The sequence below is a fragment of the Micropterus salmoides genome, unplaced genomic scaffold, assembly GCF_014851395.1.
Source record: "Micropterus salmoides isolate LMB-PRFRI ecotype aquatic unplaced genomic scaffold, ASM1485139v1 Ms_hic_scaffold_13, whole genome shotgun sequence".
In the NCBI taxonomy this organism is placed as follows: domain Eukaryota; kingdom Metazoa; phylum Chordata; class Actinopteri; order Centrarchiformes; family Centrarchidae; genus Micropterus; species Micropterus salmoides.
Genome location: NW_024040374.1, coordinates 34,074,011 through 34,098,515, shown reverse-complemented (window position 1 = coordinate 34,098,515; position 24,505 = coordinate 34,074,011). Strand labels below are relative to the sequence as shown.

The 24,505-nt window shown below is 41.9% G+C and overlaps 1 protein-coding gene across 10 annotated transcripts in view; it reads left to right on the top strand.

Annotated features, from left to right (window-relative positions):
• The window catches only part of nfic (nuclear factor I/C), an 80,511-nt gene that overhangs the window by 2,420 nt on the left and 53,586 nt on the right, over positions 1 to 24,505 (top strand). For 4 of the 10 annotated variants that reach the window (XM_038716914.1, XM_038716915.1, XM_038716911.1 and 1 more), the window contains exons 2-5: positions 7,311 to 7,424; positions 15,321 to 15,491; positions 15,716 to 15,892; positions 22,174 to 22,357. In XM_038716914.1, coding sequence (XP_038572842.1) covers positions 7,311 to 7,424; positions 15,321 to 15,491; positions 15,716 to 15,892; positions 22,174 to 22,357 — 646 coding nt within the window. Of the gene's footprint in view, positions 1 to 1,745; positions 2,180 to 7,310; positions 7,425 to 15,320; positions 15,492 to 15,715; positions 15,893 to 22,173; positions 22,358 to 23,649; positions 24,088 to 24,505 lie in introns of those variants that run through there. The other 6 variants (XM_038716918.1, XM_038716912.1, XM_038716917.1 and 3 more) reach the window with 4 other exon arrangements.

The following is a 24,505-nucleotide window of genomic DNA, read 5'->3' as shown; positions in this document are numbered from 1 at the left end:
GGTTGTGGTAAGAGTAATTGGCTTCGGGGGGCTGTAAAGAGTAACATAACAAGCTAGCTAACTAGCTAGCCAGTCAGCTAGCTGGCAGTATCAAAGTAAACAAGGGTCCTGGAATTGATGTTCCGGTCCTAGGATTGCGGTCCTGAACTGCAGCCTCCGGTACTGCAGCTACATGCTACTCCAGGCGACAGGAGTTGGGAGGGGAGAGTGAGATTGTAGCCGCTTTGATACGGAGATCAGTGCGGAAAGAATATCCGCATCTATAACGCATTCACTTCAACTAAAGTTTGCAGCTTTATCCCGTGTGAAAAGGCTTTTATCTCGCAATCATGTATGCTTTCACATGTGCGGTCCAGCTTTACTGGAACCAGCGGCGTGTTGGCTGTGGCTTTTCACAAACAGATCTTTTCTGTCTTGTGTCTGTCAACCAACTTTCACTGCTCAGAGACAAATAAAATCTGCTCCATACCTTTCATAAAGTGCAGCAAGCAGGCATATTGGCGAGATATATAGTGTTTTTAGCTTTTAGCTGGGTAGTTGGCGGTCCAGTCAGTGTCTGACACACTGTCAGATCTTTTAATGGCCCTGCTGTCCTCCCCAGAGATCAAGGAGAATGATCCATAGGCTGTATAAAAAATGTTGATCTCACAAAACCTGTCATGCTGTGGCACCAGGACTCTGTCAGAACCAGGCCAGAAGAGGGTGATTGTAGAAAGTGAGTGAATGAAGAGTGAGTAGTGGTAAGATTTAAGTTGAATGATTAATAAGCATAATTTTATAAAACAATTTTTAAGTTCATAAAACAATTTAATGTTATGTTTAAAGTACATTTATTAGCAATTATATAGAAATTGTTGAATCTAATCTAATGTTAAAACAAAATATCAGTTTCTGGCAGTGGTGGAGAAAGTATCCAGATCTTTTACATAAGGAAAAGTATCATGTAAAAGTCTTGTATTGAAAATGTCACTAAAGTAAAAGTACATAGCCTAAGTATTAATAGTAAAAGGATTCAGAGCAGAAAAATGTGCCCTACAAAATTACATTATTAGATTTCTTAATACCAATAAGTTGCATTTTTGTGTTTAAGTTGTTTGAGGTGTAGTTATATAACAATGCACTATATTGTATAAGCTGATCCTATATTTTTATATGTAAAAATCTTCTTAGTTAAGTAGCCTAACAAGTAGCTATTATCAAAATAATTTTGTTTAATTCACTATGAATTGCAGTGAAGTGGGATACAGGTATGAAGCGTAAAATGAAAATACTCACGTAAAGTAGGCCTACTTCAGATGTGTATTTAAAGAAGCCTACAATAGATAGGCCTACTAAAAGTAGCCTACACCTCTTGTTTTTGAAGCACCCTCCTAACCCTCCACTGTGTGACCAGCACCGTGTGTTTGAGCAACGGCAAAGCCTGGTAACAGACCGAAGATCTTGATCATCATCCTCTTCAAAAACACCATCATCAGGCTCAGTGTGTTCACCGAGGTTATATTTGGTGTCGTTTTCTCACCGGTTAAGGGAGCGGAGCAAATTAAGAACCTTCTCTAAGTGTACAGTTAAAATCCAAGTTGTTTTTTAGTACTGTAGTACAGCCACAGTGGGCGGTGGTATACTGTAGCATGAGATGAAATGTAGCGTGTGCTATGAGGCAGTGTGGAGAGGCAGAGTCCAGCAGCTGCTGCGGCTTTAAGCCCGTCGTTTGGGATGGGCTGAGTTCATAACGTCATTTCAGTCTCTTTCTTTTATTCTTCGCCCCCTCATCTCCTTCCCACTCTAAATGACACAGTCCCCGTGCTCCTGCACCTCCGGCCATATTCTCCTAAGAATGATTATTCCGAACTTTCTCTGGGTTTTTCTCCCTGCCGGGCATGTTTCCAGGGCCATAACTTTTCTGGCGTGTCATCATTTCTGGAGTTAACGCGGCAGAGTCATCCGAGGCGAGCGAGCTATCTCATATCTGGATTCTTGAACAGTTAAACAGCCCAGGAAATGCGTTTTCTCTAACCCGGAGGTACCGCTGCTCAGCGGGGATGAGCTTACAGAGAGCTGCAAAAACAGATGACGACGTTATGGAAATGTAAAATGTCAGCCCAGGGATCTTAACGCACGGCCTGATCTGATTCAGCTCCTTCTCTTCAAAATGATGTTTTCTCCTCTCTCCCTGTCGCAGGTAAACCGCACTGCTTCTCTGCTGTTAGCCTACCCTACATAGACATGAAGCTATCATGTAGTTAACTAATTATCCATGACACTTTTGATTTGATAATGCAGTGTGTATGAAAAAAACAAACAAACTATTTAATGAAATTCATTATTAATCATTTATACAATTTCAGCTATTCCTACCTCCAGTTGCTGTCTCTGTTCAGAACAGGGCTGACAGAGAGCTGAAACACATTAACTGCACCAGGCCTGTTGGACAGGGACTTGAATTAACATGTGGTAATTGGTTGGAACAAGCTGAAAGGAGTGTTTGAAAGATTGCAGTAGATATATCTTCTCTACAGTATGTTAGTCAGCTTGTCTGTTTACAGTATACTTTGTGTGTGCATGTGCTTTAGGCCTATGTCTATTTGGGGGACTAAACAGAAAGTTTTTCCTCTGTGCAAGTTCCTACCATATTCCTCTCCGTCGGTATGCTATGCAACACCGACGATAGAGTCTATCAGTGCTGCTACTGCATCATCAAAATGATCAGGTTCTCTGCATGTCATTTGGTTTTAGTAGTCTGATATGCAGATTTGGTAAGGAAGGACAGGATCAATTAAAATGGGTCCTCATTAGTTAATCGTGTGGCTCTGATGGGGCCAAAATCAAGTTTTAAGACCTTTTATCATCCATTATCTATAACCGCTTATCCTCTGAGGGTCTAGTAGGGGTACATCCTAGACAGGTTGCCAGTCACTCACAGAGCTGACACATGGAGGCACTCTATGCAGTTAACCTAACTTAACAGTCTGAACTGTGGGAGGAAGCCAGAGTACCCGGCAAAAACCCAAGCAGGCACAGGGAGAGCATGCAAACTCTACACAGAAGGCCCCAGCTGGACGGTGGGTTAGAACAAGGGCTGGGCAATAAAACATAATGATAATAATTGAGTTATAATTTTGCTCAATGACAATATAACAAATGTTCGATAAGTTTGATTTAATTCATTTGATTCGAACGAATTAGCATTTAATTTTTCTATTGATATTTATTTTGTTGAGGAAAAGGGACTGAAATAGATTTACTTAATTTTACTCATGCATATTTGTTAAGAAATGATTTTGTCATAGGCTAATAGTTTTTGAATGTTCTGTATGAGAACCTGGAGGCAACAGAGTGCACAATGCACAGGCGATTGTCATAAATAATAAATAAGACACACTAATTAGTCTTAGGACACCTGTAATAAAATGAGTTAATATAAGTCAGAGAAAGAAGGGCTGCGCTTTCGTGTCAAAGTCTATGTAGCTCTCATCCTATATATCTCGCGTGCTGGGATGCTGTCAGTTACACAGGAAGGTTGAGAGATAACATCAGTATGAGTGAGTAACATCAGAGTATGGCATTTTCCCCAGATGTTCGGCTCGCGTTAATTAGTGTACAGCAAACAACTGACCAACTTATATCTACTGCAGTATTTCACTGATAAAAAGCAGCACTCACTGTAGAAGTCAATCGGAAATCTTTTCATTTAGTTAAGCTGACTGGGGCAGGTCTGAATTGAGTCATTGAGTACTTGGTTTCCATGGCAAGTAGCATGCCAAAGTTTGCTTACTGAGCCTCCTGTAAATGCCACAGTTTGAGACTGTTTTCCAAAGATTAGGTGGCGTTTGTTGTTGGATGGGTTGTTGGACTTTTTGAGACGAAACGGGCAAGTACTACAAAGAGTTTTCTCCTGTTGTTTTACATAGTCTTTGAGTCATAGTTCACTTGTTCATCAGTCAACTGGAATTTTAGCATTTAGACTACTTGTTAGTCATTTAAATAATAATATAACAGTTTAAAACAGTAGACATCAAATCTAATGTGATGTTTTAAGCCTCGTAGTGATAACATCCCAAGCCCTCTGGTTTGTTATCTAGGGCTGTCTAAGGGTTTACATAGTCGAATCAGAATCGTCAAATCCTGCCTATAGTTGACTGATAGTCGACTCATGTGTGACTCATGCGCAGAGCTGCAGTCTCTATTCCTTTTTCCTTCAACTTACACTGTAAATTTCCTGCTAAACTGAGGCTTTTTGAAGATCTCTCTCTCTCTCTCTCTCTTCCCCCCCCCTGTTATTCACCGGTCCTGTGTGAGTTTTACGTGCATGCAGTGCTGCTGACACCTACATGCACGTTGCAGTTCCTCACGGGTCTATTTCAGGTAGCCGGCTATTTAAAAACAATAAAATATTCCTTGTGTGGTTCATCAACGGTAATAAATTATTCAAAAGTCATGCGAGGTGCGGACATCTCAGCACAACACCAGAAAAGCTGGGGGTCACTCTCTTCAGCAAGTGTTCCTCTTCCGCCACCATACACACACACACACGCTACACGTTTACATGCGCGCTGACGACCCAGGGTTAGGGTTACAATTTTGGATTTATTTATGCACTTTAAAAACATTTATTGGAAGCCAACCTGGGAAAAGCCATTAATCTCTGTCTGGTTCAGTAACACAACCACAATCATGGAAAAGACTTGAGAGTTGTCCAGACGACACTCACCAGGAGGGTAAGCCACAGAAGGTCATTGCTGAAAGGACTGGCTGTTCAGAGTGCTGCATCAAAGCATATTCATGGAAAGTTGACTGGAAGGTTAAGTGTGGTAGGAAAAGGTGCACAAGCAACAGGGATGACACAGCCTTGAGAGACTGTCAAGCAAAGCAGATTCAACAACTTGGGAGCTTTTCAAGGAGTGGACTGAGGCTGGAGTTATCAAGAGCCACCAGGCGCAGACGTGTCCAGGAAATGAGCTACAAGTGTCACATTTCTAGTGTCAGTCCACTCCTGAACCAGAGACAATGTCAGAAGCGGCTTACCTGGGTTAAGGAGAATGCAACTGGACTGTTGCTCAGTGGTCCAAAGTCCTCTTTTCTGATGAAAGTAAATTCTGCATTTCATTTGGAATCCAAGGTCCCAGAGTCTGGAGGACGAGTGGAAAGTCACACAACCCAAGTTGCTTGAAGTCCAGTGTGAAGTTTCCACAGTCAGTGTTGATTTGGGATGCCATGTCCTCTGCTGGTGTCCAGAGTTGAGGCAGTGTCTGCCAGGAGATTTTAGAGTACTTCCTGCTTCCATCTGCTGACATGCTTTATGGAGATGCTTATTTCCTTTTCCTGTGGTACCTGCCCACAGTGCCAAAACCACTAGGAACTGGTTCGCTGACGTGGTACTGTGATTGGCCAGCCAACTCACCTGACCTGAACCCCATAGAGAATCTATGGGTAGTTTTCAAGGGGAAAATGAGAGACACCAGAACCATTAATACAGATGAGCTGAAGGCCACTATCAAAGCAACCTTGGCTTCCATAACACCTCAGCAGCCACAAGCTGATTGCCTCCATGCCACACCGCACTGATAGAGTGATTTGTGCAAAAGGAGCCCCGACCAAGCACTGAGTGCAGAAATTAACCTTTTTCAGAACTTTTCTACTTTTCAGAAGGTTTCATACATTCTTTATTCTAATATTTTGAGAGATTCATTTTTGATTTCCAATAGCCGTAAACTGTAATCATCAAGATTAAAACAAAAAAGGCCTGAAATATTTCACCATACGTGCAATGAATCTAGAATATATAAAATATTAACTTTTTGACTTAAATAATGAAAACAAAAACTTTTCCACGATATTCAAAATTTATGAAATGCATTTTTACTTAAAGCTACAAAAAATATTTTAAATCAAATAAAGGATGCTTTTGCATTGCTCTGATCATGTGTGTTTATTAAATGTAATGATGCATTTATAGTGATTACACACAATATGTCCAAATTGTTTAGTGAAGTTTGTAACTTTGACAAGTTAAACATGATTAACACATTATAACCTGGTCAAAAATGTAAGATACAACATTTTAACTGAAGGGAACATAAGTTATTCATTCACTAACATCTTGAAGTTTCAGTTTGAGGTGAGTCTTGTGAACACAGCCCATTCTGTTCTTCAGTTAGATTACTCACAGCTCAGTGCACCTCCAGGAAACCTGAATGCCTTTACATAAACAGAAATGATGAAAAGTAGGTGAAACCTGAGTTTCACAATATCCGTACAACCCTAGTGAGGTTAAATGTTAAAATGTGAAATGTCAAAATAGATGACTTTGTTTAGTTGCTGACTTTAACAGTTTAATATTTGCAACATGGTTTAATTGGTATTAAGCATGTTTTATATCAATACAAGTAAAACAAATATTTATAACATTGTAAATGTACTACATTGAGCATTGAGGTGCTCAGAAATTTTAAATATAATTATATGTTATGGGTTTTTGACCATAAACTAAAGCCTGATTAGGGTGACATGGAGAATGTGAGTGGAAGAGAAAATAGTCTGGCAGTGACTCTGACTTTCCACTGACTGGGACATTTACAGTTCCAATCAAAATTATTCAACCACCACTGCAAATTAGGTTTATTATCAAAATGTACAGACTTTCAGCTGTTTGCACAAATCCAACAAAAGCAACTGAAATAGCTCAATACAATGAATGCTTTAAGTGGTTTCCCAAAATTTAGTTTTAATTTAAATGCAACTAAAAATGACTTCTCCATTCCCAACATCTTCATGGCAAGCATTTTTAGTACTTACTAGAGCACCCTTTTGCTGTTATGACCTACTGCAAACGAGATGCGTAGACGCTCGTTTCTGGCAGCATTCCTGAAGAATCTTGGCCCATTCCTCATGAGCAGTAGGTAGGTAGCTAGGTCGGTTTATTGTCACAATATAACAAGTTGTAGAGTGAAATTGAGTAACTGTGTAACTCTCTTCTGCTACATAGCAAGATAATAGCAGATAATATACATATATAATAATAATAATATATAATATACAATACAAAATCAATTATGAAAAATGGGAAACAGAAATAAGCTATCATCACTTGAGCAGTGCTGAGGATGAAGTAGAGTTTAAAAGTCTGATAGCTTGGGGGGAAAAGCTGCTCTGCAGTCTGTTGGTGTGGCAGCAGAAACTTCTATATCTCTTCACAGAAGGCAGCAGGTTGAACAGGCTGTGTTGATGATTTTCTCTGGGGTTCAAGTCAGGTAACTGTGATGTCCACTGTAGAATCTTCCAGTCCAATCCATCTTGCCTTCCACACACTACAGGTTTCCAGTGCCAGAGGATGCCAGCAGCCCCAGAGTATCACCGAGCCACCACCATGCTTAACTGTGGGCATTCGTCTTCCTCCAGACATACTGCTGATCCATCGTGTTGAAAAGGTCCAGTTTTGTTTCTCAAAACTTCAGTGGCTTATTTAGATGATTTTGATCATATTTGAGCGGACTTTTCTTGTGCCTTTGGGTCAGTAGTGGTGTACGTCTTGGAGTTCTGGCATGGAAACCATCTATGTTCAGCATGTGCGTTACTGTCCTCACTGAATCATCAGTACCTGTTGCCACCAAGACTTTGCTGCAGGTCTTTTGCAGTCACTTGATGGGTCTTCACAACCTGCATTCTCAGAAATGTTGCATTCCTCAGCTGTTGATAGTTTCCTTTTTCTGCCCCATCTAGGTAGTGTAGCCACTGTTCCTTTAACTTTGAACTCGCAAACTATGCTTCCAGCGGCGTCTCTAGGAACATTCAGTGCCTTCATAATCTTTTTGTATCCTGTTCCTTGTCATTTATGTCAAATGTTAAGCTTGATTTATACTCTTGCGTTGGGTCTAAGCCATAGGCTACACACGTAACCAGGCATTTATACTTGTGCGTCCGTGTGTCCGTCAATCTGCAATTACAAACCCCAAACGCCAGTCGGCAGTAGCGCTACAGCGTCCTCCGTGTTGACTTTTGCGAGCAGAGGCGGCTAACTTCTGGTTTAGCCCTCCGCTAACGTGAATGGGGGTAAAATTGTAAACGCTGATGTAGCCTTTTCAAATGTTATCGACCGAGTGGATCACATTCTGATAATGAAACGAGTCATTTCGCCCGGGTTGTGACGATCAGATATATTGATCCACCATGTTACAGCCGCCATCTTGGGCGCTGGTAAAAGTTACTTCAAAGCACGGGCACTTCCTGTCGGCTTGGAGGGCGAGGCTGCCCAGCCAACCAATCACAGAGTTACGGTCCGTGTCGACTCGACGTGTAGTTAGACGTTGTAGTTAGACGTTGTAGTAGACCTAAATTTATTAGTTATGCATTTTAATAAATTTATGAGAATTGATACCCAATTATGAATTAAAATTCATAAATTTTCCTCGTTAAGGGCACCACCAGAGTTGTTATAATCCTAGAGTCTCCGGACCTCTAGGTAGTTTTGAATAATTATACAATTATTACTAGTGATCAGTTAGTTAATAATCGCTCAATTATCTTAAATCAGTCAGTCAGTCTCATATCTAAAGGGTCAATTCTCTTGGCAGGAACTAGAAATAGGCAACACACACAGCTCTTGATTATATTACAGTGAATTTATTCTCTAACTAAGGTGATATAAAGATGGTTGGATACAGGGAAATAAACAATTGCTGAACAATGAGCCTGGAGGTTCGATTGTGGGAAGCATTTGACTCATACGGCATAGAAGAGCTAATGAAAGTAAACTAATGTCATAATTTAGGAGTTAAAATGGACATCTGATCACAGAACGTGTGTTAAGTCTTACTGCTTGTCGACAGCCTGCTTTTGGCCTGTTGCACGGGTCCCACTCTAGCTGCCGATCCTGGCTTTTTGCTAGGGATTCTCCAGGGTTCTCCATGTCTGATTGAAAACGCCTCCTCCGTCTGGCAATTCGGCTGTTTGCAGGTTTCCTTCGTTGTAGCTGGCGAGACCACGTGGCTTGGTCTGACCTCGGTAAGTTGGCTCGACGAAAAAGGCTTAAAATCGAACTTGGTCGTTCCTGAATTAGTCCAGTGTAACTTAACGGACTGATAACTTTAACAGACAAAAGAAATAAAGAAAATAAAACAAACTGAAGGCAGATCGATGTCGCGGCACTTCAGGTGTGTAGCTTCAGGCAAACAAAAGGGCCTGTTTGTTTCGCTGGCCGAGTCTGGGCGTTGCCTGGCGAGGCACGCTGCTCGTGCCGAAACGTCCAGAGGGCGGAAGAGCCAACAGCGAAGAGAAGAGAAGAGCGAGCAGGTCACGTGTCGCTCTTTTGTTGTCTGGGGCGTGGTTCCCCAGGGGGCGTCTCAGGTTTCCCCATGGGACTGCCTTTCTAAACTTAATGTCTAAAGAAAAGAAATCTATTTGCACGTATTATAATCAAACATTTTCCACAATCGAACCTCAATGGTTGAACGGTTGTACTGTTCTAAGCATTTGGTAACAGGAAACAGTTGTCACATTATTGGTCAGGATATTTATACATTTAACGGCATTTCCGACGAGGGCATGTAATACTTATTTCGCCCACTTGGGGGAGCTCAGGTTACATGAGGAAAGCTTGGATTAAATCAAAGATCATCTCTCCTTAGGAACCGGGGAATTTCTTGATTCATCCTTAAATTCAAGCTGGCGATTAAGAGTATAGTAAAACATTTCTTTGTCATCATTTCTAAAGGGATTTTGTAGGAAAGTATTATGAACAAGCATTGATTACATTAGATGAAGGAGTGTCTTGCTGAAAATAAAAACACTGCACAAGTAACTTCTTTTCAGCACTAATATCAACAACAGATAGCAACAACAGTCAACATAACTACTCAAATAGAGGCAAACGTATTCAGGCAACTAAAGATTTAATTAACTTAATTAAATGCTTTGAGTCTTTGGAGACTGCAGTCCTCTGTCATCCAAAGTTCAGTGTCTGGACCATGTCACACTTGGGTGAGACAGGGGTTTTCCTTTTTGATGTGGTAATAAAACAAAGAATAAGGTCAGTTGCCACGGAAACGTGTGTGGGGGGGCCAGTTTTGATAGGCTGTTCAGGGAGATGCCAATGGCTGGCTCGTGTCCCTTTGTCAGTTTAACAGTCAGGCTATCAGCTTCGGAATCAAAAAGGTGCCAGTTTTATGGTCGGGATAGCACTTAGAGAAAGCAACTTTGACCCCTCCCCATCTTCTCTGGGGAGGAGAAAGGAATTTAGGGTAGCTCCAAATTTATTCAATGTAAAATGCACAAATCCACACCGTTGTTCACTACAACGTTTATCTCGGCCGTTCGGCCCACGCAGAGCCGTTAAAAATAAAAAGAGCTGATAAAGTGTGTCAATGTACCAATCAGTGTACATTATGCGTTAATATTTACTATATATTTTTAATTATATAATATTATTATAGTATATTAATACTGTAAATATTTATTTAATAGCGTAATGATAATAAAGCAATGTTTCAATTCATACTGTTGTTGTATATTTGTTCCAAAGTGATTTTAAAGAGGTGGTATTCTGCTCATTTTCAGGTTCAAAATCTTATTTAGGGGTTGTACCAGAACAGGTTTACATGGTTTAATTTTCAAAAAACACCATATTTTTCTCATTCTGCACATTGCTGCAGCTCCTCTTTTCACCCTATGTGTTGTATGCTCCACTCTTGAGCTACAGAGTGATGCATCTTACTTGTACAAAATCTTTGTTGGGAGTTGCACATGCGTAGTTCCCAGCCAATCAGAGCGGGTCGTAAGAAACATGGTAGTGTGATCCAAATCAAAGCCGCTTCAGACTGCGACCGTAACCTATCATTGTTCCACATCTTACCTTAAACCACTACAAAAATCACCATATTTCAACTCGTTTTTACATAAAAATTGGCCAAACAATTTGAACGTTTGCTCAGTAGCTTTCACATCGGGTGAAACGCTAGTATTATAGCTACAAATTTAGCTGTGTTAGCCAACGTTTACAACAACTCCGCACTTGAACAGTCTGAAGTTACATTGAGTTTATTTTTGTATTGTGTATTTGTATTTTTTTATTGTGTTTATTTTAAATATAATTCACAACCAATAAAGCATACTTACAGGTTGTGATTGTGAATTTCCAGGCCCAAACAGAGTCGGAGTTGAAATGTGTTTTAGGACTAAACGTTGAGCTGTTGCCGGTGTTCTGATGATCTGTGCTGCCTTGCTGAAAAATGCTACCATAGCGCAAATCGATGGACTCGACTCTACTCGACCCTGCTCCGTTTTCCATTGCAGATAGTACCCAGAGATGGTACATAGCTTGTCGTCATAGCGACGCCACACACAACTGCCGCGACGTAATGTTCAATGCGACACACACACCAGCGATCCACACAGCTTTCTCTTTTTAAAGTTAAAACATTCCAACATTCCTCAGAATGTAAAGACAGATAAGCGGTATGAAAACCTTGTAGCCTTGCTGCAGCGGTCTGTGTGACGGCGGGAGCAGAGGGCTCTGTGAGCGGGCGGCTGGCCGGCCTCACACGATCCTCCCGCGGGTTGGTGCAGGCTTCCCCCGCAGCCAATCACAGAGCTCCTCAACTACGAAAATATTCAAGCACATTTTTGTTCCGCCATCACTTCTCGTAAAACTGTCAATATTCGAAATCTACACAGCTGATTTCTCACCTCAAAACTTCTCAGAAGTGGATTTAGTGATGAAATTCCATATGAAAACTGTAAAAGTTTCTGTTGCTGGCCTCTGTCTGGCGCACGCAATGATGATGCAGTGAATAGTGAATATTCTCTCTGACCAATCAGCAGTCTGTCGTGTTTTCACGTTACATTTTAGTATCCCTCAGCTCGCCTGGAACCTCGATGGAGGCAAGGTGATATGAAAAAAAGTACCTGGAAGTAGGTACAGGTACAACATTTCTACAATGGAAAACCAAACAAAGGCGAGTCGAGCCAAAGGGCCTCTGCTCAGACTAGCTTGGTTTGAGGGTGTGCCTGACCCACTAGCCGCTTGGCAAGCTTTATAATGCGTTTTCATTGTGACGTCACAAGTAAAGGAAGTGAAGGGCTGGACTACAAATGAGCTGTTTTCAGGTAGTTCAGAGCAGTGCTTTCTGTGGGAGATGGGAACTCCCGTTGGGCTGGACTTTGGGCTTTTTCACTTTGCAAACCTGTTACATGCACAAAAAAGATATATAACTCAATAAAGGAGAGGGGGAAAGCCAAAAAGCATAATACCACCTCTTTAAGTTTCACAAAGCAAGAATATTCTGTACATCACGAGCCAGATGTATCTTGATTTAGGTTAAAACTTTACAACATTACTGAGAATTTTATGATAGAATAGCGGTACGAACATTAACACCATCGTTCAGCTGTTGCTGGACACGTCAGCTGTGTTGGCTGCAGTGGTCTGTGTGACTGGACCTGGGGGAGCTAACCGGAGCTAGCTAGCTAACTATTCCTGACAGCCCCCCGAGGTATATTACTCTTACCCTAACCATCACAGGGTGTGTGCCTAAAGTTATTGATTGTATGTCGACCGGTTAACGTTAACCCTACAGCGGCACACATCGGCAGCTAGCAGATAGGGCTAACCTCCATTGCGTTGCTCTGCAGCTATATATTGACACCTGCCAGCACCATGGTCAGAACTTGTCAAGTCCGAAATTGTTTGAACACATTTTCGATTCGCCGTCAATTTTTGTCAGACAGCCGATATTCGACATGTACACAGTTGATTTCTTAACTCAAAACTTCTCAGAAGTGTATTTAAAGTTCTGTTGTTGCCCTCTAAAGAATAAAACGGTTAACATTAGGATCTATACTGTACGCAAGCCGAGATTAATGTCATACGTTTTGTGTGCGGTGTCTTCTGGGACAAACCATAATTAGAAGTTCAACTTCCGTCAACTTCCATCTGGGGCAAGTTCAATCTCAAAACGTTTTGCACCGATTTGCAACATTTTCGGATTGAACGACATGTTTCCTTGCAATAATGAGCAACGTTCTGCAACAGGCTTTAAGGTATGTTTTCTCCTGTTTGGTGTGCGTGTCACAGGTTTTACCCAATCGGCTGCAACAAATTTGTAAACCACAGCAGTGTTAAAAAGGTAGGAAAATTCAGTGCGCTTGCGTACACAGCAGGGTGTTCAGGGAACCACCGTTTCCGTTGAAAAAAAAGTTTTGCTACGTTTTGTCTGCGCTGAACTGGGACCAGGTCTGCGACAGAAACCCAGGGTTTCCCAATCCAGCTGTGAGCACGTTCACATAAAAGAGGCGGTGTTAGCAGCAGATGACCAATCACAGACATGAACAAGTCTACTGGCAGCAGAGTGGCATATTTTACAAACGAGCAAACTGTAACACTACAGAAATGCGACATAGGCCTAGTCTAAGTAACACAGCTGCAGCTGACACATTCAGGAAGACAGTGTGAATGCCTAAATGAACAAGCGTAGTCTATAATAATGCGTTGATTTGATGTGTTCTTATGAGCTGTATGAAAATATCAGCCTTATTCTTTCAGCTCGGCTGTGTGTCGGCGTTTCCATATTAAAAGACTCGGGCACTGAAGATGTGGTCTTCCACCTCACTTTAAAAAACATCTTGTCACTTCAAAACACCCTCAAAAGTATTCCAAACATTGTTCTAAATTAACTTCATAAAGCAATGAAATGAAACATCCATTCATGCCATAAAATGTGCTCAAATAGTGGTTGAAAGACTGAATCTCATTACCTGCACCCACATCGCAAAAAGTGGGGAGGTGGGCTAAATGACCAGTCTCTGTAGTTGGCCTATAAGAAAGCTACTAACCTAAAATAAATAGCCTACATTCATATTAAAATGTAGTATTTCAATATCCCTACCAAACTGCTCATAATAGTTATTATTATCATAATAATATTTTTTAACGGCTGCAACAGGCTGTGTGAAACGGACAGGGAGCAAATAAAAAATATTAAACACATTTCAAAGCAGTAAATAGGCTTACTGTAAAAACATGTAGGCAACAATGGCCTAAAGCTTTTAATCAGTCTCTGTAGGATGATATCGCTTTAGCCTACAAGAGTTTCTCCGTATCACTGCAGCAAACATAAAGCAGCCTATAAAACAGTCTGTGGGATTTCCTACAGTCATTATAAGTTGCATTTTCAGTTGAATTTGGGGCAACACTTTGTTGCATTTGTTGTTTTGAGATATTTCCTTTGCTTTTGTTTGATTTGTTCATTGCAAACAGCTGAACGATTGTAACTTCTGACAATAAAACTGATTTGCAGTGATTCATTGCAACTGTATTTATCCACATAACACTTTATTGAAAAAAAAAAAAACTTTATTGTCTATCACATAATGATAGAAAATTGTCTTAGGTTAGGGGCTCACATACAACAAAAACATACACCCATGAAATACTCGCATAAGATTATATTAAAACACAAACAATTCCATAAATAAATAGGAGCAGGTGTACAAAGCTGCATTTAAAGTAGTGTCAGTCTATTTGTCGTTGTTTAAAATGGATATTGCAGTGGGAATGAAAGAGTTTTTGTGAGTTCTTTTGGCCAGAGGTGCTCTGAAGCAGCGGTGGCAGTAGCTGAAGGAAGTGGGAAAGGGGATGTAAAGGGTCCTTAGTGATGGAGTCTGCCTTTCTTTTTATTGCATGGCTGAAAAAAAACAGCTGGATTTGAGTGGTGCCTGTGATTTTGGTGGCATGTTTGATGATTCTTGTGAGTTTTTTTCTTGATTTTCTCTGGGAGGAACTTGCACCAGGATGCAATGTTGAATATGAGAACTGATTCGACGAGTGACCGATACACTGTTGGTAAAATGTCCTGTCTGACATTAAAACCTTTCAGCCTTCTCAGGCGTTCTCTGGCCTTTGTAGACCCCATCTACATGTTGTGTGGAGGACAAGTGGTGGTCAATATCAGTGCCCAGATATTTAAAGCTCTTGACTTGTTCTACCACCTGCCCCTCCAGCCTGAGTGGTTCAGAGAGAGGGTGTGGTATCAGTTGCCCGGCACCCCCCCACAACACATCTTCTTGGTCTTATTGATCAGTTCCAGGGAGCTCTCCTGGAACCACAAGACCATGGTGTCCACATACTGCCTATATGTGGAGAGGGAGTGCTTGTCTGTCAAGCGGGCCACCAGAGCGGCTGTGTTGTAGCCTGATTATGTCGGTGTGCTGTTAGGAAAATAGATGCTACATGTCCAAACTAAGGAAGTTGTGGTTAAAGTTGGTTTGGTTACTGATAATTGTGTGTAGTGTATGCGTGTGTATTTAACTTAATGTGTCTGTCTGTCATGTAGGATGAGTTCCATCCGTTCATTGAGGCTCTGCTGCCTCAGGTCCGTGCCTTCGCCTACACATGGTTCAACCTCCAGGCCAGGAAAAGGAAGTACTTCAAAAAACATGAGAAAAGGATGACTAAAGAAGAAGAGCGAGCTGTCAAAGACGAACTTCTTGGGGAAAAGGCAGAGGTGGGATGGATTGGAGTGGTGGATAATAGAAATAAATATTTTTATTTTGAACTCAAGTAGCTAAAACTAAAAACTAAAAACATTATGTATGTAGTTAAACCAGTGTTTTATAACATGTTAATATACATTTCCAAATTTGACTTACTGGTCTTACAGCTATTTATATATGCGAGTACAATATATTAATAGACATAACTCCCTTTACAATATCATTCTGTTCCTAGGTGAAACAGAAGTGGGCCAGCCGTCTTTTGGCCAAGCTAAGAAAGGACATTAGACCTGAATGCAGAGAAGATTTTGTCCTGTCAATCACTGGGAAGAAAGCTGCATGCTGTGTCCTGTCAAACCCTGACCAGAAAGGCAAAATGAGACGCATAGACTGTCTCCGACAAGCTGACAAGGTAAATAAAATTCTGCCTAATCGCACCTATTAATTTACAGTAGTTCTGTTCCACAGTTGTTTTGTGTCAGCTGGTCAGGATAATAAGTAAATGTTGCTGAGTTCAGAGCTTCTAACCAAAAATGATGTATGATGAAAATAAGTATGATGGTTTACAGGCAAATGTTTTTCAGAGGGTGGGTAATTATTTCTCACCCAGATTAAAATAGTATGCCTGCATCCGTACACTTGTGAACATGACAGTAAAAAATCACAGGGTTACATCATAATTGTTATATCAAGATATTTTTTGCGTCATAAAGGTACGCCATATGCAGTGGACAAAAGCCAGTTATGGGTCAGTATTATCTTTCAATATTTTACATAAAACAAACAGCTAATAGGAGCAGTATGTCTCTAGAAACACAATACAAGTGGATCTTATTGATTAGTGATTTTTCTCTCCATAGAGCATTCAATTTTCACTAACCTAGAGCAGCACCTACCTTTACATTAGACTGCATCTTAAAGGAAAGTAGAGGTGCAGTTGAGTAAAATGTTTCATATATAAAGTTAGTTTACAGAATAATGTCATACAAGTTCAGCATAACACATTTGCAACTAGGGCTATCGTGGCTATTTACAGTTTTGATCATTCACAAGTTCTGCACACATGTCCTCTAATTCATAAACCCACATGCACGTTCTTCATAGTTAGCAGAACGTACACCAAAACATTTAGTATTTACATTTACTGGTATGGAGAGTTGTGGATCTAAACCATTTATCGGTTGTGATTACATGTGTTTTGATATTTAACTGTGCCCCGTTTTAAACTTTTTAATTATTCTTTTACGAGGAAAACAAAATAGTAAATACAGGACAATTAACAAAAGTCTGTCCAGAGAACAATGTGATGTTTGTTGTCTGGTTTTGGGTTCTGTTGATTTTATATATAGAGTGTGTGTGTGAATATTTGTGTTTGATATGTGTAGGGCAGTGGTTTTCAAACTGGGGGGGTGCAGAGCTACTTCAGGGGGGTCATGGATGGTCTGCTGAATTATTCATAGCTGCAAGCATCTAGGCCTGGGGCTGAATGTGAAAATATCTGGCATTGCTTGTCTTATTATTATTATTATTATTCTTATTATATGTTGCCATTTTGCTGCAATAGGCTTTACATAACAGCTGCGGCAGTCTCTGTACACTGTTTCAATCTGACCTTTCTTTACTCCGTGAGATGGAAGAATTTAGAAAGTTGCGTGGCGCTGCAGAGAGCCACAAGCTGCAGTGTTGCACGGATCATACGTAAAATTCATCCAGCCAAAGGAAACGGTCACCAACCACCTGAAACGCGCCGGTCATACTAGCGACACAACCCATTATAGGTACCGTAGGGGGAGTGGGGCGCTGTACAGGGCCAGGGTCAGGAGATTGCGGAGCGACCAGGCATGCTGTGGATGGTCGGCGATCGTTCCCTCTGGTTGGACGAAGCCCGGCGCTCCTGATTTCACGCATGATCCATGATGATACAGAAAAATAGAAATTAATGGCAAAAAGCATATTGTCAATATTTTAGAGACCCCCTAAAATTTCACAAATCCTGGTTTTAGAGGAGCTAAGCTACCCCTGGCTCCCCCGTAGTTTGCACCTTGCGCAGACCTTCATTCAGTTGCATGAATATGATTCAAGTGGTTAAGTAAACAAACAAATGTGCTCGGATGCTAGCAAGGCTATTTTGTAATTGTAAATGATTGATAAAAAATTCACTTTTTTTAAGCTTCATAAGGGGGCTTGACAGAAAAAGTATGATATTGTGTGTGTGTGTGTGTGTGTGTGTGTGTGTAATATAAATCCCCCTGTCACCCCTTGCGGGGTGGTATGTGTCATCCTCAAGCTGGGGTCCTCTACCAGAGGCCTGGGAGTTTGAGGGTTCTGCGCAGTATCTTAGCTGTTCCTAGGACTGCACTCTTCTGGACAGAGACCTCTGATGTTTTACCTGGAATCTGCTGTAGCCACTCTCCCAGTTTGGGGTCACTTTGGAAGTGCATGTTAGAGATTAGGAGTTAAAGGTGTTATAAGAGGAAGTGTTCTCGGAAGAGATGAGTTTTCAAGAGCTTCTTGAAGTTAGAGAGGGACGCCCCTGCTCTGATGGCGTGTGGTAGCTCGTTCCACCATCGTGGTGTCACAGATGAGAATAGCCGGGACTGGGATTGCTTTGTGTGAAGGGATGGCAGAGCCAGGCGGCGTTCGTTGGAGGAGCGTAGCAGCCGAGAAGGAACATAAGTTTGTATTATGGAGTTTAGGTAGATGGGTGCAGACCCAATAGTCACTCTGTATGCAAGCATTAGTGATTTGATTTTGATTCTGGAGGCCACGGGGAGCCAGTGGAGGTCACTGAGTAATGGAGTGACATGAGTCCTTTTGGGCTGATCAAAAACCAGACGTGCTGCTGTGTTCTAAACCATTTGTAAAGGTTTCACCGCACAAGCTGGGAGACCTGCTAGGAGGGCATTGCAGTAGTCGATGCGAGAGATAACCATGGCCTGTACCAGAAGCTGGGTGGTGTACTGAGTGAGGTAGGGCCTGATTTTCCTTATGTTGTATAGAGAAAAGCGGCATGACCGAACGAGCTTAGTGTAGAGCACAGAGATTGTGTGGCATCATTGACCTCAAGTGAGGAAAATGTGTTGAGGGGAAGGGTAGAGCGGAAGCTACCACTGAGGCAAAGTGAGCTGGAGACAGGTTGCGGAGGTTGCGGCGGTGTGAAACCAATGGTGTTGGAAGAATGGGCTTTTCTTGTAGGCATACCGTGAACTGAATGAAATAGTGGTCAGCAGTGTGTCTAGCTCCTCCACAAAGTTACCCAGTCACCCCCCTCCCAGATGGCCGGGGGGTGTGGGTGAAAGAGTAATTGGTGGACAGCGCAGCGGGGGTAGCAGAGTTTTCAGGTTTGATCCAGGTCTCAGTGAGCGCCAGTAGCCCAAGAGATAATGTGTTAGCATAAGCAGTGATGAAGTCAGCTTTGTTGACTGCCGACTGGCAGTTCCATGACCCAACAGACAAGTAAACAGATGTGGGTTGTGCCGGTTTTAAAGGCTTGAGGAGTGCCTGGTTTCTGTGCCTGATGGCATGATGTCTCTTGCGTGTACCGGAGACAATAGGAATAGTGTAGTAGCACATGGCCTGAGTGTTGTTGTAGCTGGCAGCTTTAGGTGAGTGGGTGTGCCTCAGAAAGGGAAAAAGCTTCTCGTGTAGGCGGCCTTGCTCAGTGGACTCGCACAGGTAGACTCGCTGGTCTTTACCCAAGTAGGTCTTCACACAAGGAGCAGACGCTGACGCTTCAGTGGTAAGTTTCACTGAAGTACTGTGAGTCTAATTGTACACAGGTGTTGGGCATTAAGAGTGATTGCACCCAGCTGAGATCGCCCTCCGGATTAACAAGACAAAAGCTTGGTTTCAGTGGGTGGGACACACACCCAGTTGTTTGATCTCGCTCAGCCGGCCTTCAGATTCTAGTGGATTGCTCAGTAAATGTGCAAAGAAATAGCACCTCAAGAGTAGGAAAGGTAAAGTATTACCTCACTGCTGCAAACTCTTATTTGCCCCACGATTCTTGTCCTGTGTTTTACAGGACAACAGGAGTACAAGTACTCCGTTAAATGCTTTGGATTGCCCTCCGACTTCCAGCCCATACTCATGGCAGATGTTCCTGTACACCATGCCAGCTACCTGGTTATGGTGTTCCATGTACGCACTTCCTGCCTGCATCTTACACCCTGCTGTTATGTGCTGTATTGTCTCAGGGGCATTCTTGCACAGTCTGCACCTGGGGTCCTGCCTGGTGTGGTAGACCCCAGCCTCTATTGATCTTGTACTGAGTGCCTGTTCTTGTGCCGCTATGATTAGTCCTTCTGTGCTGTCCTTCAGTCCAGCCTTTTCCAGCCACTGGTAGGATTTCATGATATCAGCCACTTCCAATGTCGTTCCTGTAGATCCTGGTAGTGTGGATCAGTGAGTCGATGTCTCGCTCATTTCTGGCATACAGCTTGATGTCATCCATGTAGAGGAGGTGACTGATGGTTGTTCCACTTCGGAACCGGTATCCGTAGCCAGTCTTTGTGATGATCTGGCTGAGGGGGTTCAGGCCAATGCAGAACAGCAGCGGGGATAGTGCATCGCCTTGGTATATGCCGCACTTGATGGTGACTTGGCTTCCAGGCTTGTTTTCCACAGCCCCATTGAGTTCTTGATGAAGGCTATTAGTGTCCTGTTGATCTTGTACATTTCCAAGCATTCCAGTATCCATGTATGTGGCATTGAGTCATAGGCTTTCTTGCAGTCAATCCAGGCGGTGCACAGATTGGTCTGCCTGGTCTTGCAGTCTCAAGTGACTGCTCTATCAACCAGTAGCTGGTGCTTGGTATTACTACCCATTCCCTTCTGGGCCCTGTCCATGTATTGAGCCATGTGCCTACTCATCTTAGCCATTATGATGCCTGACGGGAGCTTCTATGTGGAAGCTGCCATTGGCAGTTTCCAGAGCCTCAAGTATCGACAGCTTGTTGTATTTCTTAGGTATCCCCTTCCTTGCACCTTTCTGTAGTTCTGAGAGCTGACTAACCTCTCTTTGTGTTGCCTTGATCTTGACCTCTAGCCTTCTCCTCCATGGGGGGAGAAGACTAATGCTCTTTGTGGCTTGTGTTCATCTTATAGCCAAGCATCTCTAGGATCACTATTGCTGTGGCGTACGTAGGAATAGTATGTAGTGCTGCATTCACATCTTCTAGCAGACTTTCAGAGGGTACTTTGTCACTTAGCCTTGGCAATCTTGGTCGTTGTACTTGGGGGTCCAGTTTGGTTATGATCTTCAAAGTCACCCTTACGTTGAGTGATTCTGTGCCGAAAGGGCTTGTTGTTATTGGGGCTTGGGACCCAATCTCTGAGTGTGGGAATGATGATGACATCTCCCCGCTGACATGTCGTCCTGCCTTCCAATTGCCTTAGCATATTTGTTGTACCTCATCAATCTCTAGTTGTGATAGGAGCTGCCGTTTGCGGATATTAGAACACTGAGCTAGAAGTTGTTTCTTTGTCAATGTTGATGATGGGTTTCGAAGCATCCATATATCCCATAGTCTCTGCATATAACCCCTCTTACTGGGATTACTTGTATAGTAGCATTGCATCAGATCCATATTCCAGGGATGTGATTTTTCCGGATTATTCCGGATTTTCTGACCTGAAAGTCTGACCCATGTGAATCATGCAGATCTGTAATTTAAAAGGAGCTGGCTGAGTGAAATGGAGAGGATTTGAGGACATCTACAGGCTGACGGGTGTTAAGTTTTATTCCTTTCCAAGTATCAGCAAGGATGTTTGTTTGCGTTCAGCTGCCCATTCCATACCTGCGTAGTGTGCTCTTGCGTATCAGTGAGCTATCCAGGAGCGTGTGTGTGTGTGTGTGTGTGTGCGCGCGTGCTCACACATGTTCATGTTTCATGTAACACTGAATAAATGACACTTTGCTACAATGTAAAGTATTGAGCGTACAGCTTGCTGGCAACAAAAGTGAGTACACCTTAAGTGAAAATGTCCAAATTGGGCCCAGTTAGCCACTGCCCAGAGAACATTTCCAAGTGTTAGTTAGGGTCAATTAGTTAGTTGAATCCCGCTTTGTTTACTGCATTTAATTAGATAGGTAAAGTGTGTTTTTTTTTTTTCATAATGTAAGAAGTTGGCATGAAAAATGTGGCATTTGCAAATTATAAAAAAAATTGTATTTCAGACATATCTTTATCAACACATATGTAAAAACATGGCAAAAGAAGACGACCAACAGCTTTCCTGCTGTCACACACAAACGCTTTTCATTTTTCCCTCTGTAGAGGACATCATCTGATTTTATTTGCTCCATCTCTCTTAAAAGAAACACACATAATCCCACACTTAGCAGCAGAGAAGTTGGCTTGGTTAACACCAATCCATCGTCAGCTGCTTATCCCGCGTACAGGGTCGCGGGGGGCTGGAGCCAATCCCAGCTTACATCGGGTGAAAGGCGGGGTACACCCTGGACAGGTCGCCAATCCATCGCAGGGTTAACAAGTAATGAAAGTATAAATTTGAAGTAAAACGTTTGGCCAGTATAGACAACTTTAAACTATTCAATGAAGCAGTATATTATATACATGAAGGGGAGCAGTGGTTCAGCAATCCCTCATGGTATATAGTTACACTAACCCTGGCTAGAGTTAGATTCATGTTGTTTTTAGTCAATAATTGTTATGTTTTGTCGTTTCCAAGGTGTGGAGGTTGGACCTGGTGATGGTCATCCTATTTAAAGGAATCCCATTGGAAAGCACAGATGGAGAGCGGCTGGTGAAGGGAGGCCAATGCTCCAATCCAGTCCTCTGTGTCCAGCCTCGACACATCTCTGTCTCTGTCAAAGAGCTCGACCTCTACCTCGCTTACTTTGTACAAGAGAGAGGTATGTACCAACACACACTTCAGTGTTCTTCTTTACTATGCAACATTAAAGTGTGTTATCTATGTTATCCTTCATTTGTGAACTAAGATGCAGTGTACTTAAAATACAAATACAGACTACATTGGGATACTGTGCTGAATTATTGGATGGCACAATTTACAGGTACTGTCAGTTGGTGGAGAAAACATTTTTTTTCTCTTCTGTTTTTATGTTGGTGTCAGGCTCATAATTTTCTTCACATTTAAATAATTGATCTGATTTCTGCAGAAAATGTCTACATTTAAAATGGTATCAAATACATTTTTGGCTACTTTAGCTAATTGCAGAAAAAACTAGACATAGCAGTATTGCGGGGTTGGTGGGTCTTTGTGTTTGATGGGAGTATTATGGTCGTGGATGAAGAGGCTTGACAGACGCAGGTGGTGTGAGTGATTGAAGCTGGTGGAGCTAGAAGTAAGAAAGGCTTAAAAAGCCCAAAGAAAATGGCTTCAGGGGTTTTGTCTTGTGCTGTTCATGTTGCATCTCTACAGTGTGGGATACGCATTCACAAACCTCCATAATTACTTAATTGCAGTTTGTTTGTGGACAAAATTTGGGAAATTTGAACTTTACACGGCTCCTTGTTAATGATTGGCATGTCTGTCTTAAGCCTGAGTCATTCACTTTTATTTTACCTCCTTCAGATACGCACCAAGATATCCAACATATAACAATGAGTAGAATGAGGAAGCAAGTAGAAGAAATAGAACAGCACTCATGCTGTACAATAACATGGGCCATTGTGAACGCTTGAAGTTTGAAGAGGCATCGTGTGCGCTTTTTCCTGTTTTGTCAACTTTAAGAGCACCCATCCTGTATATCGGTCAGTTAGTCCACAATCACCAGTATAGTGTTGGAGAGCCATAGCAACTCCCACAAGGACGAGAACGACTTGTGCAAGTATGAACACAAATTGGCCGACAGTGCACACACAGAGGAGATGGGGAAGTTGAAATAAATATTTCTAAAGAGGTAATAAAAACCTGACTTTCTCAAACACGGAAGCTATTTGGTTTTAACAGCAGTGCTGTACTGGATGTGGTTTGAGGCTATGAATGCAAACTCCCCCGACTCGTCATAATTCAAGTTTAAAGAATATGACTGCTGAAGCTGAAATAGTACTTATTCATATGTATTAACATTGCATATTTCTGCATTCATTAATAATTATTAGGGCTGGGCACATTAACACATTATTAACATCGGTCTGAGGAATGTTCTTAAAATCACAACGTTGTCGCTTGGCCCCACAGGTTCTCTCAGGTAAACCGAAAGGAAGAAAAGCAGCAGGCGCTCTATGGATAGTAACCATGGCAACAGCTTCAGTGCGCTGTAGCCTATTTCACTTCAGTTAAAATGATAGGCTACATAACTTTACCTGATAGGCCTTCATCTAGTTTTGCAGGGATGCTCTGACATGTGAATTCCCTCCTGTTGATGTCCTATTTAGTTAAACAGTAATAGATTATGGAAACTCACAAACAGCGAGGATCGGTCTCTCTTCCAATGATTTGTGCTCCGCATCTTGTACAAAAAGTTCAAGACAATTCAACTTCCGCAGCTGGTGGGCATGTGCAGCCGTGACAGTTTCATGGAAATGCTCCCGCTTGTTGCTACACCTTGTGCTCGACCACTTCACCTCACTCTAACTTGACTGTTTCTGCTGCTCCCTGATAAAAGAAAAATGTTTCTGCTGATACCTGTTCAGAAAAAAAACAAGAAAACAGATTTATATCTTTTAACCTGTTGCTCAGAAGGAGCCTGTTATTCTGTTCTGATCGTGGCTCTCGACTCTTAACTTGTTTTAACAAGCTAGATAAAAGGTAATGCCCTGGCAGTGGCGAACAGCTTTGGTTTAATATTTGATTTGATTGATTTGATCACAGTAATGTTTAAGTTGAGATTTGCATATTTTATTGCTACTGTATAAAGGGAATACCGCTGGTTAAAAGCACTTTATTTGTTTAAAGTATTTGCAAACCACGTTATTGCACTTTTGTGTATATAGCAGTACATTTACACTACACTACTTTAGAATTCATTATTCAATTTTGCACATAACAATGCGATTAATTGCGATAAAAAAAATTTGCGTTGCCCAGCACTATA